At 37.6% G+C, this 19003-nt stretch overlaps 1 protein-coding gene across 1 annotated transcript in view; it reads left to right on the top strand.

Moving 5' to 3' along the window:
* Positions 1 to 19003, top strand: part of LOC121628724 (NACHT, LRR and PYD domains-containing protein 12-like) — a 2607341-nt gene that overhangs the window by 2348773 nt on the left and 239565 nt on the right. The window contains exons 27-28 of the mRNA XM_041967976.1: positions 1714 to 1887; positions 7172 to 7348. Of these exons, the coding sequence (XP_041823910.1) occupies positions 1714 to 1887; positions 7172 to 7348 (351 nt within the window). The remainder of the gene's footprint in view (positions 1 to 1713; positions 1888 to 7171; positions 7349 to 19003) is intronic.

Genomic DNA, 19003 nt, shown 5'->3' with positions numbered 1-19003 from the left:
TAGCATACCGGACCGTACCGGCCCGAACCGAACCGCTCAGTGGAAACGAGGCTTTTGATACTGACGTGAATGAACGTAGTTTACTCTTCCCAATGAGGAGCGGGTGCTGTGCAGACCCCTCCGCCGTCCAAAAGCACTCATAGGAGGCTTGGTCTTCTTGCAGCAGCAGCTCCCAGCTGTATTCAGAGCAGACGACGTTCACTTCTGTTTCATGACCAGACTGCTGCTGGAGGATCCTGCGTTGGCTTACCGTCAGATTGTAATGTCTATTAATGAAGAGTCAGTAAGATGTGTGTTTTTAATGTTATGTCAACTGCAAAAAAATTGTGAATTTTAAAAATTGTAATTTCTGAATTTATTATTCAAGTATTTATCACTAATGCAGTAAAAATGGGCCTCAACCTGTTCCAATTTTTTCATTTTGGCCCGCTGTGTATTTGAGTTTGACACCCCTGATGTAAACTCACCATGTGAAACACCATGTGTGCACAGGAGTCTTCAAAGTGCACCTAATCTCTCTCTCTCTCTCTCTCTCTCTCTCTCTCTCTCTCTCTCTCTCTTTCTCGTGCAACTTGCAACGCACGAGGTGAACATGGCGGCTACTCAACAAACTTACTCCCAAACAAAACCGAAAACCTGACATTAACCGATACAAATTACATTGAATAATATTTAATACCAAAATTATATGTTCTTTAGAGGGGTTTACTGACCTGTTTTCAGCAGGTGAAAGAGGACAGGTAAGGAAACGTAAAAAGCGGAACAAAGTTCCCCTTTACTGTTCCCAGAGCAACAACACGGAAAACAAATTTTCCCCTCACTTTAACATAAAACACCTAGAACTGATATGGTCACAAAATCATTACAAATAAAATCTTAAATAAACGTGGTAACCCTATTGTAGAAGTGCCACAAAGACAGTCATTTGAATAAAGGAAGTATGAAAGAAATCATTGTAATTCCCAGGTTTCCTGAAGGCAGCATTATAGGGGGAGTCCCTTCATCCTCTGTTATTCTGTCACTCAGGATTCAACACCTCTGTCAGATGACGTCCTACAGCTCAGATCAGAGACAAAAGTTTAAAGTGAAAATAAAAATCTGAATCTGAAAACAGAAAATCTGAAACTGAAAGAAAAAAATATAAAGTATAAAAACAAGAATTTAACGATTAAGATTTAAAGTAAAACATGTTTATAAAAATATCTCAAACTGAAATTAACTGAAATGAAGTTTTGCTGCATTTGTTTTTATTTTAAACTCAGTTTTTTTCAAAGATCCAAACTTGACTTTTAGTTTGAGTTTCTATGTAAAGAAACATTGTGACCCAGTTCATCTCCATCCAGAAACAGCTTTGATCACCAACATCTGGACTGATGTGCTAATTAGTCCAGTGTTTGGTTTCATTAACAGGCCGTTTACACCAAGCTGACAATCTGCTGTCGCTCACATCTGCAGTGTTGGAAACATGTGTTTCAGTGTGTGTGTCCTGTCACCATTATCAGACTCTGGAGTCTTTTTTCATCCAGTTCAGCCGGTAGAATCAGAGTCATGTCTGTCGGTGAGAGAACTCACTCTGATTGAAGTCACTACGTCTTTATTGAAGCTGCAGCATGTTGTCATTAATATTAATGAGAACTCTTCTTCTCTGCTTCTGTTTGACTGTTTTAACCTGCATCCTGTTGGCTTCAGCTCACAGCTTTTTTCTTTATTCAGATTGAAGAGTTGCTGGTTGTCAGAGACCAGCTGGGCTTCACTGACCTCAGCTCTGAAGTCCAACCCATCCCATCTGATAGAACTGGACCTGAGCGACAACAACAACATGACGTCTGCTGTTAAAGATCTTTGTGGATTTCTGGAGAGTCCACACTGCAGACTGGAGACTCTGAGGTCAGACACCATGTTTTATTTGTTTATTGAGATTAATACCATGTAAAAGTTGTTCTGGTCTTCAACGTAAAGTCTGTTTTCTTCTTCAGTGGTTTAGTTCATGAAATGATGATTTTTTAAATAAAAACAAAAGACTTTGATTCTGTCAGACAGAAACAAATATATAATCACTGACTGATGCTTCTAGACGTTGAGCATTAGTGAATATCTATGGATGAAATAATGATCAAGTAATAATTAATCAGCTGATATGAAGCAACTCTCCACCATCACTGATAGAAATGAAGCATCTTTGACTTGATTAGAAAACACTTTTCATCCCAGCAGCAGTTATCTTCACTCACATGCATTAATAACGACATATTACACCCAAAAACCTCATCACACTGATAATTTAACAGAAATCATTCTCAGTTGATTTTCATTTCATTAAAATGATCTCTGTTACACAAGGTCAGTTCACACTGAAACAGATATTCCTGTTAAGTGGATTTAAGTAAAATAAAAGAAGAATTTATCTGAAGAAAAATAACATGATTGATAAAATGAAATAAAGTTAAGCTATGACCTAACTTGTTGCTAGGTAACAGTGGATGGAAGGAAGTTGTGAGAGTGTGTGAGCAGCTTTCCATCAGGTGAGAAATGTGTGAAAATGTGGAGCAGAGTCAGTGTTTCATAGCTCTGCAGCCAAAGAGAAGCTGAGAAGGTGAACTGCTACGACCCTGTGCAGGTGATCCAAACACAGACACAAAGGATGATTACTGAACAACCATGAAGGAGAGAGGCAGGGATGCTCCATCACTGGAGATAAATGCTGTTCTGTTTACCTGCTGTGTTTGTTTCTTCTGCTTTATTTATTCACAGCACAGAGTTGGTGTGAAGAGCTTGTGTGTGAATGTAGGTTGAGAAACAGCAGATAAGAAATATGGAGCTGAATCACAACCACAATGTTTGTTTGTCTGAAAAATATTTCAGTCTTCAGGAATAGAAGTTAATGAATCAAGTTTTTATATTGAATTCTAAAACAGCAACAACAAAAACATTAGAAATTAAAAGAAATGCAGCAGAAATCTTTAAATTTGGGCTGTTAGCTGAGATTCTTACTTTCTGTGGATACCACACATGTTTACAGTTACATCTACAGACCTGACGCTACACCTGGAAACGAGATGTTAACCCCTTAACTCCCAGTAGTGGAGGCTGCAGGTTCAGAGGTGTTAAACTAAACAGTCAAGCTGTGGGGAAGTTACGACTCCCGGTTGCTGATTCTGGACTGTTACCGACCGATGCAGGGCTTCGGTTAGAAAGCTAACGAGTCATCCAAGAAGATTTAACACTTTACTTAAGAACATGCAGATACAGGATTACAGCCGTGGGCACGCAGGTGAACAGTATGTACAGGCAACAGGAACAGCAGGGAAAGGTAATGGAAGGCAGGGTAAGCAGGGTAGGCTGTTGTAGGCAGTTTATCATCAAGGACTGCATTAAGGCGCTGAACACATCGTATGACCTACGTGGTGAACCGGAAGCGGAGCTACTCTAACTACTACAATGTAAAACGCTTCCTTCAGAATAAGAACACAAGTCCGTCACTTGGAGAATTCACAACATAAGCTAAGAATGAAAGGTTAGAGAAATTATATCCAGAAATCTGGATAATGAAGCAGTGAAGGTGCATGGATGGAAGTTATTGTTCATATAGTGAATATTTCTCTCTCCTCACCATCTAGAAGCTGTGAGATTCTAATCCTGCTTTCTGTCTGTTCACCTGATGCTGATATTCATCACATATTGTTCCTTCTGTGTTTAGAAGGAAGCAGCTTCACAGCTTTAAATTCATCCTGCTGACTTTTTACCTTCTAGTTAGTAAATCCTGAACAATTCATCCTTCTTTCTCATAAATATTAAATTTTATATATATTAAGAAATACTTTAACTGGTGCTGTTTAAAGAGAAAACTGCTGCTAATTCTGTTTATGTGTTTAGTGCAGGAATCTGCAGCCTTTCCAATCCAAAGAGACATTTTTCCCTCAGCCAGCTAAATAAAACTACTTTAGAGCTGCAAATGTTACGAGATTTTGTAAAGAAGCAACTTAATATATATATTTTAATGAAGAGCCACAAAAGGATTGTTATTTTTGAAGAACCACATTTTTATTTCCATTTTTAGGTTTTCAAATAAAGATAAACATAAAACCTTTATAAAAAGAGGATAAACAGACTTTCTTCTAAGTGATGTAGATAATTGTGGAAAATTATGTAAAAAAAAAAAAACATCCCTGGTTTCCAACCTAATGACAAGAAAGATAGATTTAAAAATATATTTTAGCCACGTATTTAGAGGCATTGTGGAAGGTTTAGATAACCACATATACATATATATATATATATATATATATATATATATATGTATGTATATATATATATGTATGTATATATATATATATATGTATGTATATATATATATATATATATATATATATATATATATATATATATATATATATATATATATATGTATATATATGTATGTATATATATGTATGTATATATATATATATATATATATGTATGTATGTATATATATATATATATGTATGTATATATATATATATATATGTATGTATATATATATATATATATGTATATATATATATATATCATTACAAATAAAATCTTAAATAAACGTGGTAACCCTATTGTAGAAGTGCCACAAAGACAGTCATTTGAATAAAGGAAGTATGAAAGAAATCATTGTAATTCCCAGGTTTCCTGAAGGCAGCATTATAGGGGGAGTCCCTTCATCCTCCTCTGTTATTCTGTCACTCAGGATTCAACACCTCTGTCAGATGACGTCCTACAGCTCAGGGGTCTCATTTATAACCGTTGCGTACGCACAAAATGGGGCCTGAAACTGGCGTACGCCTCTTTTCACGCAAAGGTTGTGATTTATAAAAAACAAACTTGACGTGAAAATGTGCGGTCTTTCACGGCAGCTCTGACCCATGCGTACGCTGGTTTTGGAGGCTGGGGGAATTGGCGACACAGATGGAGAGGTGGGGAATTAACAACACACTGCATCCAGAGTCCTCTTGTGGCAGCGTGGGGTCCTGTCACCATGTCTCCAATTAATTTTGCGCTCTGGCTGTATGACCGCAGATGTGATTTCGGCTCACTGGTCAGCGTGCATGACTTCAACCCGGCAAGAGTTCATAACCCGTCTCCGCTGTCTATGCGTCCTGCTACACTCTTCCACATCCAATTTCTCTATATTGCAGGAGAACAGGCCGACATTAAAAGGCAATTTGCAGCAATGTCCGGTTTTCCTAATGTAATCGGCGCAATTGACTGCACTCATATTGCTATAAGGGCCCCATATGTCGATGAATTCATGTATGTCAATAGGAAGCATGTGCATACTATCAATGTTCAAGTCATATGTCAATCCAACATGATGTTGACAAATGTAGTTGCACGATGGCCTGGCTCTACACATGACTCTTACATCCTAGCGCAAAGCAGTGTAGAGAAGAGACTGCAGGCAGGCGCTGTACGTGATGGCTGGCTTCTTGGTAAGACAATAACTTTATATTGACAACCAGCTTAGCCAGATGCAGACCACTGATGCACTGTTTCATTGAAATGCAGGGGACAGTGGCTACCCCCTCCGGCGCTGGCTCCTGACCCCCTTCCCAAACCCCCAGAGCGCAGAGGAGACCCTGTTCAATACCGCTCACTCCCGTGCGCGCTCAACTGTAGAGCGCGCCATCGGCCTTTTAAAATGCCGGTGGCGGTGTCTGGATGCGTCAGGGGGTAGATTATTGTACCATCCCCAAAAGGTGCGCAGGATCGTGAGGGCGTGTGGCGTGCTGCACAACCTGGCACTGAGGCACGACATCCAACTACCTCCTGGCCTCCCCCCTCCTCGGAATGCCGACCCTCACCCACAGCCCCCTCCCAGACACAGGGAGTTCCAACACGGGGCACGGCTCCGTGAGGAGGTCATGCAGCGATTAAGCAGACAATAAGGTTCACTTTTTCACAAGCTCTTTTAATGTGTTTGAAATGTCGAACATAATGTCACACAAATTATGCAGTGTTGTTCTGATTTCCTTCAGTTCATTGATGGTTTCTTTTTGATCTCGCCATGGTCCGCTCTGTCCCGCTCACAGAGTTAACTGAGGTAACTATGTGTTGCCACTCACGACACTTACTCTTATTTGTCACGCCACTACTGTGGCTACCAAACAAAATAATTTTTCGACTCTCCACCTCACTCACTAATGCATCGATTTCTGCCTCTGTGAAGTTGCGTTTTTTGGTTCGCTTCCCTGCGGTTGCCGTTGTTCATGGATCACAACATGGATCAGCTGGCTCATTTTAATACACGCTGAGGTACTTTGCATTGACCATTTATGGTGGAAAGTGGGTGTGTAGTGGGCGGAACATGAGCCAAATTCACCTGCGCAAACGTCAAGGACGAGTGTGATTTATAAAGGGGAAATTGCTTGCACCTGTGCGTACGCACGGTTTTATAAATCAGAATATTTTATGGCGTACGCCAACTTCCGGTTTTGGGCGTAAGTACACTTTTAGTAAGAATCCTACGCACAGTTTTATAAATGAGACCCCAGATCAGAGACAAAAGTTTAAAGTGAAAATAAAAATCTGAATCTGAAAACAGAAAATCTGAAACTGAAAGAAAAAAATATAAAGTATAAAAACAAGAATTTAACGATTAAGATTTAAAGTAAAACATGTTTATAAAAATATCTCAAACTGAAATTAACTGAAATGAAGTTTTGCTGCATTTGTTTTTATTTTAAACTCAGTTTTTTTCAAAGATCCAAACTTGACTTTTAGTTTGAGTTTCTATGTAAAGAAACATTGTGACCCAGTTAATCTCCATCCAGAAACAGCTTTGATCACCAACATCTGGACTGATGTGCTAATTAGTCCAGTGTTTGGTTTCATTAACAGGCCGTTTACACCAAGCTGACAATCTGCTGTCGCTCACATCTGCAGTGTTGGAAACATGTGTTTCAGTGTGTGTGTCCTGTCACCATTATCAGACTCTGGAGTCTTTTTTCATCCAGTTCAGCCGGTAGAATCAGAGTCATGTCTGTCGGTGAGAGAACTCACTCTGATTGAAGTCACTACGTCTTTATTGAAGCTGCAGCATGTTGTCATTAATATTAATGAGAACTCTTCTTCTCTGCTTCTGTTTGACTGTTTTAACCTGCATCCTGTTGGCTTCAGCTCACAGCTTTTATTCTTTATTCAGACTGAAGAGCTGCAGTTTGTCAGAGATCAGCTGTGCTTCACTGACCTCAGCTCTGAAGTCCAACCCATCCCATCTAATAGAACTGGACCTGAGCAACAACAACAACAACATGACGTCTGCTGTTAAAGATGTTTGTGGATTTCTGGAGAGTCCACACTGCAGACTGGAGACTCTGAGGTCAGACACCATGTTTTATTTGTTTATTGAGATTAATACCATGTAAAAGTTGTTCTGGTCTTCAACGTAAAGTCTGTTTTCTTCTTCAGTGGTTTAGTTCATGAAATGACGATTTATTAAATAAAAGCAAAAGACTTTGATTCTGTCAGACAGAAACAAATATATAATCACTGACTGATGCTTCTAGACGTTGAGCATTAGTGAATATCTATGGATGAAATAATGATCAAGTAATAATTAATCAGCTGATATGAAGCAACTCTCCACCATCACTGATAGAAATGAAGTATCTTTGACTTGATTAGAAAACACTTTTCATCCCAGCAGCAGTTATCTTCACTCACATGCATTAATAACGACATATTCCACCCAAAAACCTCATCACACTAATAATTGAACAGAAATAATTCTCAGTTGATTTTCATTTCATTAAAATGATCTCTGTTACACAAGGTCAGTTCACACTGAAACAGATATTCCTGTTAAGTGGATTTAAGTAAAATACAAAGAAGAATTTATCTGAAGAAAAATAACTTGATTGATAAAATGAAATAAAGTTAAGCTATGACCTAACTTGTTGCTAGGTAACAGTGGATGGAAGGAAGTTGTGAGAGTGTGTGAGCAGCTTTCCATCAGGTGAGAAATGTGTGAAAATGTGGAGCAGAGTCAGTGTTTCATAGCTCTGCAGCCAAAGAGAAGCTGAGAAGGTGAACTGCTACGACCCTGTGCAGGTGATCCAAACACAGACACAAAGGATGATTACTGAACAGCCATGAAGGAGAGAGGCAGGGATGCTCCATCACTGGAGATAAATGCTGTTCTGTTTACCTGCTGTGTTTGTTTCTTCTGCTTTATTTATTCACAACACAGAGTTGGTGTGAAGAGCTTGTGTGTGAATGTAGGTTGAGAAACAGCAGATAAGAAATATGGAGCTGAATCACAACCACAATGTTTGTTTGTCTGAAAAATATTTCAGTCTTCAGGAATAGAAGTTGATGAATCATGTTTTTATATTGAATTCTAAAACAGCAACAACAAAAACATTAGAAATTAAAAGAAATGTTGCAGAAATCTTTAAATTTGGGCTGTTAGCTGAGATTCTTACTTTCTGTGGATACCACACATGTTTACAGTTACATCTACAGACCTGACGCTACACCTGGAAACGAGATGTTAACCCCTTAACTCCCAGTAGTGGAGGCTGCAGGTTCAGAGGTGTTAAACTAAACAGTCAAGCTGTGGGGAAGTTACGACTCCCGGTTGCTGATTCAGGACTGTTACCGACCGATGCAGGGCTTCGGTTAGAAAGCTAACGAGTCATCCAAGAAGATTTAACACTTTACTTAAGAACATGCAGATACAGGATTACAGCCGTGGGCACGCAGGTGAACAGTATGTACAGGCAACAGGAACAGCAGGGAAAGGTAATGGAAGGCAGGGTAAGCAGGGTAGGCTGTTGTAGGCAGTTTATCATCAAGGACTGCATTAAGGCGCTGAACACATCGTATGACCTACGTGGTGAACCGGAAGCGGAGCTACTCTAACTACTACAATGTAAAACGCTTCCTTCAGAATAAGAACACAAGTCCGTCACTTGGAGAATTCACAACACAAGCTAAGAATGAAAGGTTAGAGAAATTATATCCAGAAATCTGGATAATGAAGCACTGAAGGTGCATGGATGGAAGTTATTGTGCATATAGTGAATATTTCTCTCTCCTCACCATCTAGAAGCTGTGAGATTCTAATCCTGCTTTCTGTCTGTTCACCTGATGCTGATATTCATCACATATTGTTCCTTCTGTGTTTAGAAGGAAGCAGCTTCACAGCTTTAAATTCATCCTGCTGACTTTTTACCTTCTAGTTAGTAAATCCTGAACAATTCATCCTTCTTTCTCATAAATATTTGATTTTATATATATTAAGAAATACTTTAACTGTTGCTGTTTAAAGAGAAACCTGCTGCTAAATCTGTTTATGTGTTTAGTGCAGGAATCTGCAGCCTTTCCAATCCAAAGAGCCATTTTTCCCTCAGCCAGCTAAATAAAACTTGTTTAGAGCTGCAAATGTTACGAGACTTTTTAAAGAGGCAACTTAATATATATATTTTAATGAAGAGCCACCAAAGGATTGTTATTTTTGAAGAACCACATTTTTATTTCCATTTTTAGGTTTTAAAATAAAGAAAAACATAAAACCTTTATAAAAAGAGGATAAACAGACTTTCTTCTAAGTGATGTAGATAATTGTGGAAAATTATGTAAAAAAAAAAAAACATCCCTGGTTTCCAACCTAATGACAAGAAAGATAGATTTAAAAATATATTTTAGCCACGTATTTAGAGGCATTGTGGAAGGTTTAGATAAGCACATATATATATATATATATATATATATATATATATATATATATATTATATATATATATATATTATATATATATATATATATATATCAGTGGCGGCTGATGACAATTTTTTTTAGGGGGGCGCAAATTTTCTTGGAAAGTTGACACTTAAAACTTAGCCACTTTAATTTCAATACAGTTACAGAGTTAGGAAGAAAAGAAAAACGAAGTCTGTGTATGGCTTGTCCACAACGTTTCGGTGGTGCCGACACTTTCAAACAGCAGACAAGGGAAGCAGAAAAAGGCGTTACTCACGGCGCAACCGGCAAGCCAACTCCGTTTTTCAGAGTAAGAGCGGGAAAAAGCCCGGGTATAAGCTCTTCCGCGGTCGCCGCTTTGTTGCTGTACTTGCAGATCAGGCTGGTCAGCCCCGAGCTCCTTTATCCTCTTTTGCTCCTCGAGAGAACATCTTGAAAATGGGTGCTCTTGTAAATATTTTACAGAATTAATTCGCTACTACAGACTCGTCTCCAACTCACTCTGCTACTACGGATGTACGTCACACTGGCTTAAAATACAGGAGTGTATAATTGACCATGACATTGTCCAAACACACTGAAGCAACATAATTCAACTATTCTAATTGGCTGACGATGAAAAGTGGGCGTATCCGGGGCGCACCGAGCTGCGCCCCAAGCAGATTTTTAACGAACCAATCAAAACGCAGCCTCCAGTGACGTTTTAGTCAAAAGTTTGAGGCTGACAATAGGGATTCATTTGACCGGCGCCCCCGCAACCAGGAAGTGTTGTTCAATGAAAAATCATTAAAAAGAAACACTGTGTAATGCGCTTAACATGCACAAAAAGCTAAAAAAAATACATTATTTTACACATATCTTCATCCGAAATTATTCCTAACAGTTTGTTTTTTTTAATTGTGTAGTAACCAGGAATATGGACTCTTTGTAGGTGAGGGCGGCGCCCCAGCGCCCCCTGCTGGCCAGCCGCCACTGATATATATATATATCATTACAAATAAAATCTTAAATAAATGTGGTTACCTTATTTTAGATGTGCCACAAACACACTCTCTGCCAAAACTGATGAGCTTATTTGAACAATATGGGGAGTTATCAGGATACAGGTTAAATATAGAAAAGACTCAATTATTGCCCATCAGAAGAAATAAAAAGTAAGCATGCTTTAGTGTGGCATACTGACTCCATTAAGTTCCTGGATATTAATATTCCAAGAGACTCCACAAGACTATTTGAATACAACAACTTGCCTGTACATAAAAACATGAAAAATTATTTGACAAGATGGAATTTAATCCCTTTAGTTCAGTTTTAGTTCAACATTGGAATCTGTCAAAATGAAAATATTACCAAGATTATTATACTTATTCTACCGATAGAAATTAATCTGAGCCAATAGGAAAAAAATCATTTCCAGATACATATGGCAAGGAAGAAAACAAGGATTAGATTAAAAACTTTACAGCTAAGTAAAGATAAAGGAGGGTGGGGTTTACCCTCTCTAAGGGACTACTTTTTTGCAGCACAGATGAGAGCAATCATATGCTGGTGGAATCCATCATATCATGCCCCGTGGAAATCCATTAAATGTGTGCTACCCCGATACAGACAATTCTAGCTGACAGTAAAGTTACATAAACTGTATTGATAATCCTTCGGTGAAATAGACCCTTAAAATGTGGAAAATTGTTATAAAAGAATTCAAATTAGAAGATGATGTCATACTTCTGAAATGGCTTACATATTATTAAGATTTTACACCAAATAAACTAGATGCAAGATTTAAAGACTGGAAATCTAAAGGAAAAATGTCTCTATGTCAGGTGATGAAAGGAGCGACCATGTTAAGTTTTGATTCACTCAAAGAGAAATATCTTTTTGAGAAACAAGATTTTTACAGATACCTGCAAGTTCAGCATCATATTCATACAAAGTTAAAGAGGTAACCGAGACCAGGGTGCATCTGTTACAATTATTTAGAAAAGCATAAAACTCAGAGGCAATGTTAGAATAATTTCAGGTATATACCGGGGATTGTTAAATCTTAAAACACACTCATCTACATACATGAGGAGAAAGTAGGAGCAGGAAGGAGGGTTAAATATAAGTGAGGAGGAATGGACAACGACGTGGTCATTCCTTTGGAAATGCACTAGTTCACAGAAATGGAGGGAATACAGTTGGGAATGTTTAATAAGATTCTTTATCACACCATCTCAGAAATCCCACTATGAAACAAATGGGAGTTGCTGGAGGAAGAGCAATAATGAAAATGCAAACCATTATCATGTCTTCTGGGACTGCCCCACCATTAAAGACTATTGGGAAAGGATATATAAAGCACTGCAAGGCATTTTAAAGACCTGACAGTTTTTTACATTAAGATCATGTATTTTGGAATTTTACCCTGAAATGGCCAAAAAAGGACAAATATCTCATGAACGTTCTACTGGTTGCAGCTAAAACAGCAATCACCAGGAAATGGGTGTCACAAGAAAGCCCGACTCTGAATGAATGGATGGACATCACAGTTAACATTTACAGTATGGAAAAGACTTCAGTCCTCGTCAACTTCAAGCTGGAGTTATTCTCTTCTTACTGGACAACATGGATTAATAATGTTATACCACTAAGGCCAGATTTCATTTTCACCAATGAGAAGATATGAATAGAAGAAAATGATACTTTTCTCGATGCCGTTGCTGTTATGTTTATGTTTTTGATTATGTTGGTTTTTGGTTTTTAATGTCTTCACCTAATTCTATCTATTCATGTTATTTTCTGTAATCATTAGTGTTTGTGTAAAGGAATGTTTAGAAAAGGAATATATGCTGATATAAATTATGCTAAATTATAAAAATAATTATATAACAAATGCGTATAGATTGCTGAATATAATTTAGAATACAACAATTTATTCATGCAAAACTAAATCAAATTGCAAAGTGTTTTTTAATTACACATTTTAAAATTAAGTATTAACAAGGAATTGCGTATTGGAATATTTTTCATTATTAAACACTTAAATAATTATGAATCCAGCTTTACGTGGAAGTACTCCCTCTTGATCTCTTATCCAAAACATAATCTGCTCCAGAGCAGGTTAACTGTTTAGCGTAAGTTACCATGGTGATTTATCCATGTCAGAAATAAACCAGCTTTGTTGTACAGAAAACCCAGAATTAACCCTGAAGTTATCCTGATAAGAGAAAATCTATCTTCGTAGTACAGGTCTCTGTTCCTGTGTTTTCTTTTGAGATCTTTTGTTTGGTGAGTCTTCATTTCCTTTAGTTCACTGCTTTGGTAAAGTCCTGGTTTTGTGTTGATACACTGGTGTATCCTCACTTATAGCTCCTGCTGGAGCCTCCTTTCTCCTCCATCATTAAAGGCAGGACAGAGGAGAGAGGAGACAAGGAGGCTGAAATGAGGTAAAATGAGTCTCACGTCTCCTTTTCTGCTTGTCCCACACCTGTGTTAGGTTAGTGGTTACCTGGCCCAGTATTTCTAGAAGCAGCTTTCATTCCTTCATTGTCAGATCCTTGTTTATCTCTATGATGCTGTGATTTGTAGCGAGTGCTGACTGAAACATGTGAAATAACACAACTTTATCACTGCTGTTGGTTGTTTTCACTCCCAGTCATTTGAATAAAGGAAGTATGAAAGAAGTCATTGTAATTCCCAGGTTTCCTGAAGGCAGCATTATAGGGGGAGTCCCTTCATCCTCCTCTGTTATTCTGTCACTCAGGATTCAACACCTCTGTCAGATGACGTCCTACAGCTCAGATCAGAGACAAAAGTTTAAAGTGAAAATAAAAATCTGAATCTAAAAACAGAAAATCTGAAAGTGAAAGAAAAAAAATCTAAAATATGAAAACAAGAATTTAACAGTTTAGATTTAAAGTAAAACATGTTCATAAAAATATCTCAAACTGAAATGAACTGAAATGAAGTTTTGCTGCATTTGTTTTTATTTTAAACTCAGTTTTTTTTCAAAGATCCAAACTTGACTTTTAGTTTGAGTTTCTATGTAAAGAAACATTGTGACCCAGTTCATCTCCATCCAGAAACAGCTTTGATCACCAACATCTGGACTGATGTGCTAATTAGTCCAGTGTTTGGTTTCATTAACAGGCCGTTTACACCAAGCTGACAATCTGCTGTCGCTCACATCTGCAGTGTTGGAAACATGTGTTTCAGTGTGTGTGTCCTGTCACCATTATCAGACTCTGGAGTCTTTTTTCATCCAGTTCAGCCGGTAGAATCAGAGTCATGTCTGTCGGTGAGAGAACTCACTCTGATTGAAGTCACTACGTCTTTATTGAAGCTGCAGCATGTTGTCATTAATATTAATGAGAACTCTTCTTCTCTGCTTCTGTTTGACTGTTTTAACCTGCATCCTGTTGGCTTCAGCTCACAGCTTTTATTCTTTATTTAGATTGAAGAGCTGCAGTTTGTCAGAGATCAGCTGTGCTTCACTGACCTCAGCTCTGAAGTCCAACCCATCCCATCTGATAGAACTGGACCTGAGCGACAACAACATGACGTCTGCTGTTAAAGATCTTTGTGGATTTCTGGAGAGTCCACACTGCAGACTGGAGACTCTGAGGTCAGACACCATGTTTTATTTGTTTATTGAGATTAATACCATGTAAAAGTTGTTCTGGTCTTCAACGTAAAGTCTGTTTTCTTCTTCAGTGGTTTAGTTCATTAAATTATTTGTTAAATAAAAGAAAAAGACTTTGATTCTGTCAGACAGAAACAAATATATAATCACTGACTGATGCTTCTAGACGTTGAGCATTAGTGAATATCAATGGATGAAATAATGATCAAGTAATAATTAATCAGCTGATATGAAGCAACTCTCCACCATCACTGATAGAAATGAAGCATCTTTGACTTGATTAGAAAACACTTTTCATCCCAGCAGCAGTTATCTTCACTCACATGCATTAATAACGACATATTCCACCCAATAACCTCATCACACTAATAATTTAACAGAAATCATTCTCAGTTGATTTTCATTTCATTAAAATGATCTCTGTTACACAAGGTCAGTTCAGACTGAAACAGATATTCCTGTTAAGTGGATTTAAGTAAAATACAAAGAAGAATTTATCTGAAGAAAAATAACATGATTGATGAAATGAAATAAAGTTAAGCTATGACCTAACTTGTTGCTAGGTAACAGTGGATGGAAGGAAGTTGTGAGAGTGTGTGAGCAGCTTTCCATCAGGTGAGAAATGTGTGAAAATGTGGAGCAGAGTCAGTGTTTCATAGCTCTGCAGCCAAAGAGAAGCTGAGAAGGTGAACTGCTACGACCCTGTGCAGGTGATCCAAACACAGACACAAAGGATGATTACTGAACAGCCATGAAGGAGAGAGGCAGGGATGCTCCATCACTGGAGATAAATGCTGTTCTGTTTACCTGCTGTGTTTGTTTCTTCTGCTTTATTTATTCACAGCACAGAGTTGGTGTGAAGAGCTTGTGTGTGAATGTAGGTTGAGAAACAGCAGATAATACAGAAGAATATATCATCTTCTGTATGATGTTTCAAGTCCCCACCCGCACTCCCCACACCCTTTCTGTCCCTCTCTCTCCCCTCCCTCTTCTCTCTACTTTCTTTTCTCTCTCTCTCTCTCTGTCCCCTCCGGTCGAGTCCAGCATTAAGAGTCTGATTTAATAAAGTTTTTCATGTCATCAAGAGGGACTTTATACATGTAGTATAAATCCCTGCTTGATAGAGTAAAATTGCCCAGCACCAGACGGCAGCCAGACAATCATTCTGTTTGCAACGATGCTGGACAAGACAGGTTAACAAAAAAAAAAAAAAAAAAAAAAAAAAAAAAAAAAGAGAAACAGCAGATAAGAAATATGGAGCTGAATCACAACCACAATATTTGTTTGTCTGAAAAATATTTCAGTCTTCAGGAATAGAAGTTGATGAAACAACAACAACAAAAACATTAAAAATTAAAAGAAATGCAGCAGAAATCTTTAAATTTGAGCTGTTAGCTGAGATTCTTACTTTCTGTGGATACCACACATGTTTACAGTTACATCTACAGACCTGACGCTACACCTGGAAACGAGATGTTAACCCCTTAACTCCCGGTAGTGGAGACTGCAGGTTCAGAGGTGTTAAACTAAACAGTCAAGCTGTGGGGAAGTTACGACTCCCGGTTGCTGATTCAGGACTGTTACCGACCGATGCAGGGCTTCGGTTAGAAAGCTAACGAGTCATCCAAGAAGATTTAACACTTTACTTAAGAACATGCAGATACAGGATTACAGCCGTGGGCACGCAGGTGAACAGTATGTACAGGCAACAGGAACAGCAGGGAAAGGTAATAGAAGGCAGGGTAAGCAGGGTAGGCTGTTGTAGGCAGTTTATCGTCAAGGACTGCATTAAGGCGCTGAACACATCGTATGACCTACGTGGCGAACCGGAAGCGGAACTACTCTAACTACTACAATGTAAAACGCTTCCTTCAGAATAAGAACACAAGTCCGTCACTTGGAGAATTCACAACACAAGCTAAGAATGAAAGGTTAGAGAAATTATATCCAGAAATCTGGATAATGAAGCAGTGAAGGTGCATGGATGGAAGTTATTGTGCATATAGTGAATATTTCTCTCTCCTCACCATCTAGAAGCTGTGAGATTCTAATCCTGCTTTCTGTTTGTTCACCTGATGCTGATATTCATCACATATTGTTCCTTCTGTGTTTAGAAGGAAGCAGCTTCACAGCTTTAAATTCATCCTGCTGACTTTTTACCTTCTAGTTAGTAAATCCTGAACAATTCATCCTTCTTTCTCATAAATATTTGATTTTATATATATTAAGAAATACTTTAACTGTTGCTGTTTAAAGAGAAAACTGCTGCTAAATCTGTTTATGTGTTTAGTGCAGGAATCTGCAGCCTTTCCAATCCAAAGAGCCATTTTTCCCTCAGCCAGCTAAATAAAACTTGTTTAGAGCTGCAAATGTTACGAGACTTTTTAAAGAGGCAACTTAATATATATATTTTAATGAAGAGCCACCAAAGGATTGTTATTTTTGAAGAACCACATTTTTATTTCCATTTTTAGGTTTTAAAATAAAGAAAAACATAAAACCTTTATAAAAGAGGATAAACAGACTTTCTTCTAAGTGATGTAGATAATTGTGGAAAATTATGTAAAAGAAAAAAAAACATCCCTGGTTTCCAGCCTAATGACAAGAAAGATAGATTTAAAAATATATTTTAGCCACGTATTTAGAGGCATTGTGGAAGGTTTAGATAACCACATATACATATATATATATATATATATACATATATGTATATATATATATATATATATATATATATATATATATATATATATATATATATATATATATATATATATGTATATCATTACAAATTAAATCTTAAATAAATGTGGTAACCTTATTTTAGATGTGCCACAAACACACTCTCTGCCAACACTGATGAGCTTATTTGAACAAAATGGGGAGTTATCAGTATACAGGTTAAATATAGAAAAGACTCAATTATTGCCCATCAGAAGAAATAAAAAGTAAGCATGCTTTAGTGTGGCATACTGACTCCATTAAGTTCCTGGGTATTAATATTCCAAGAGACTCCACAAGACTATTTGAATACAACAACTTGCCTGTACATAAAAACATGAAAAATTATTTGACAAGATGGAATTTAATCCCTTTAGTTCAGTTTTAGTTCAACATTGGAATCTGTCAAAATGAAAATATTACCAAGATTATTATACTTATTCTACCGATAGAAATTAATCTGAGCCAAACTTCTGAGTCTGAAAGAAAAAAATCTAAAATATGAAAACAAGAATTTAACAATTTAGATTTAAAGTAAAACATGTTTATAAAAAACATCTCAAACTGAAATGAACTGAAATTAAGTTTTGCTGCATTTGTTTTTATTTTAAACTCAGTTTTTTCAAAGATCCAAACTTGACTTTTAGTTTGAGTTTCTATGTAAAGAAACATTGTGACCCAGTTCATCTCCATCCAGAAACAGCTTTGATCACCAACATCTGGACTGATGTGCTAATTAGTCCAGTGTTTGGTTTCATTAACAGGCTGTTTACACCAAGCTGACAATCTGCTGTCGCTCACATCTGCAGTGTTGGAAACATGTGTTTCAGTGTGTGTGTCCTGTCACCATTATCAGACTCTGGAGTCTTTTTTCATCCAGTTCAGCCGGTAGAATCAGAGTCATGTCTGTCGGTGAGAGAACTCACTCTGATTGAAGTCACTACGTCTTTATTGAAGCTGCAGCATGTTGTCATTAATATTAATGAGAACTCTTCTTCTCTGCTTCTGTTTGACTGTTTTAACCTGCATCCTGTTGGCTTCAGCTCACAGCTTTTATTCTTTATTCAGGTTGCAGTACTGCAGTTTGTCAGAGATCAGCTGTGCTTCACTGACCTCAGCTCTGAAGTCCAACCCATCCCATCTGATAGAACTGGACCTGAGCAACAACAACATGACGTCTGCTGTTAAAGATCTTTGTGGACTTCTGGGGAGTCCACACTCCAGACTGGAGACTCTGAGGTCAGACACCATGTTTTATTTGTTTATTGAGATTAATACCATGTAAAAGTTGTTCTGGTCTTCAACGTAAAGTCTGTTTTCTTCTTTTCATTTCATTTCATTTTCATTAAAATGATCTCTGTTACACAAGGTCAGTTCACACTGAAACAGATATTCCTGTTAAGTGGATTTAAGTAAAATACAAAGAAGAATTTATCTGAAGAAAAACAACATGATTGATAAAATGAAATAAAGTTAAGCTATGACCTAACTTGTTGCTAGGTAACAGTGGATGGAAGGAAGTTGTGAGAGTGTGTGAGCAGCTTTCCATCAGGTGAGAAATGTGTGAAAATGTGGAGCAGAGTCAGTGTTTCATAGCTCTGCAGCCAAAGAGAAGCTGAGAAGGTGAACTGCTACGACCCTGTGCAGGTGATCCAAACACAGACACAAAGGATGATTACTGAACAGCCATGAAGGAGAGAGGCAGGGATGCTCCATCACTGGAGATAAATGCTGTTCTGTTTACCTGCTGTGTTTGTTTCTTCTGCTTGATTTATTCACAACACAGAGTTGGTGTGAAGAGCTTGTGTGTGAATGTAGGTTGAGAAACAGCAGATAAGAAATATGGAGCTGAATCACAACCACAATGTTTGTTTGTCTGAAAAATATTTCAATCTTCAGGAATAGAAGTTAATGAATCAAGTTTTT

Source organism: Melanotaenia boesemani, chromosome 18, assembly GCF_017639745.1.
Source record: "Melanotaenia boesemani isolate fMelBoe1 chromosome 18, fMelBoe1.pri, whole genome shotgun sequence".
In the NCBI taxonomy this organism is placed as follows: Eukaryota; Metazoa; Chordata; class Actinopteri; order Atheriniformes; family Melanotaeniidae; genus Melanotaenia; species Melanotaenia boesemani.
The sequence above is the reverse complement of the archived record's forward strand: the minus strand, read 5'-3'. Positions and strand labels throughout refer to the sequence as shown.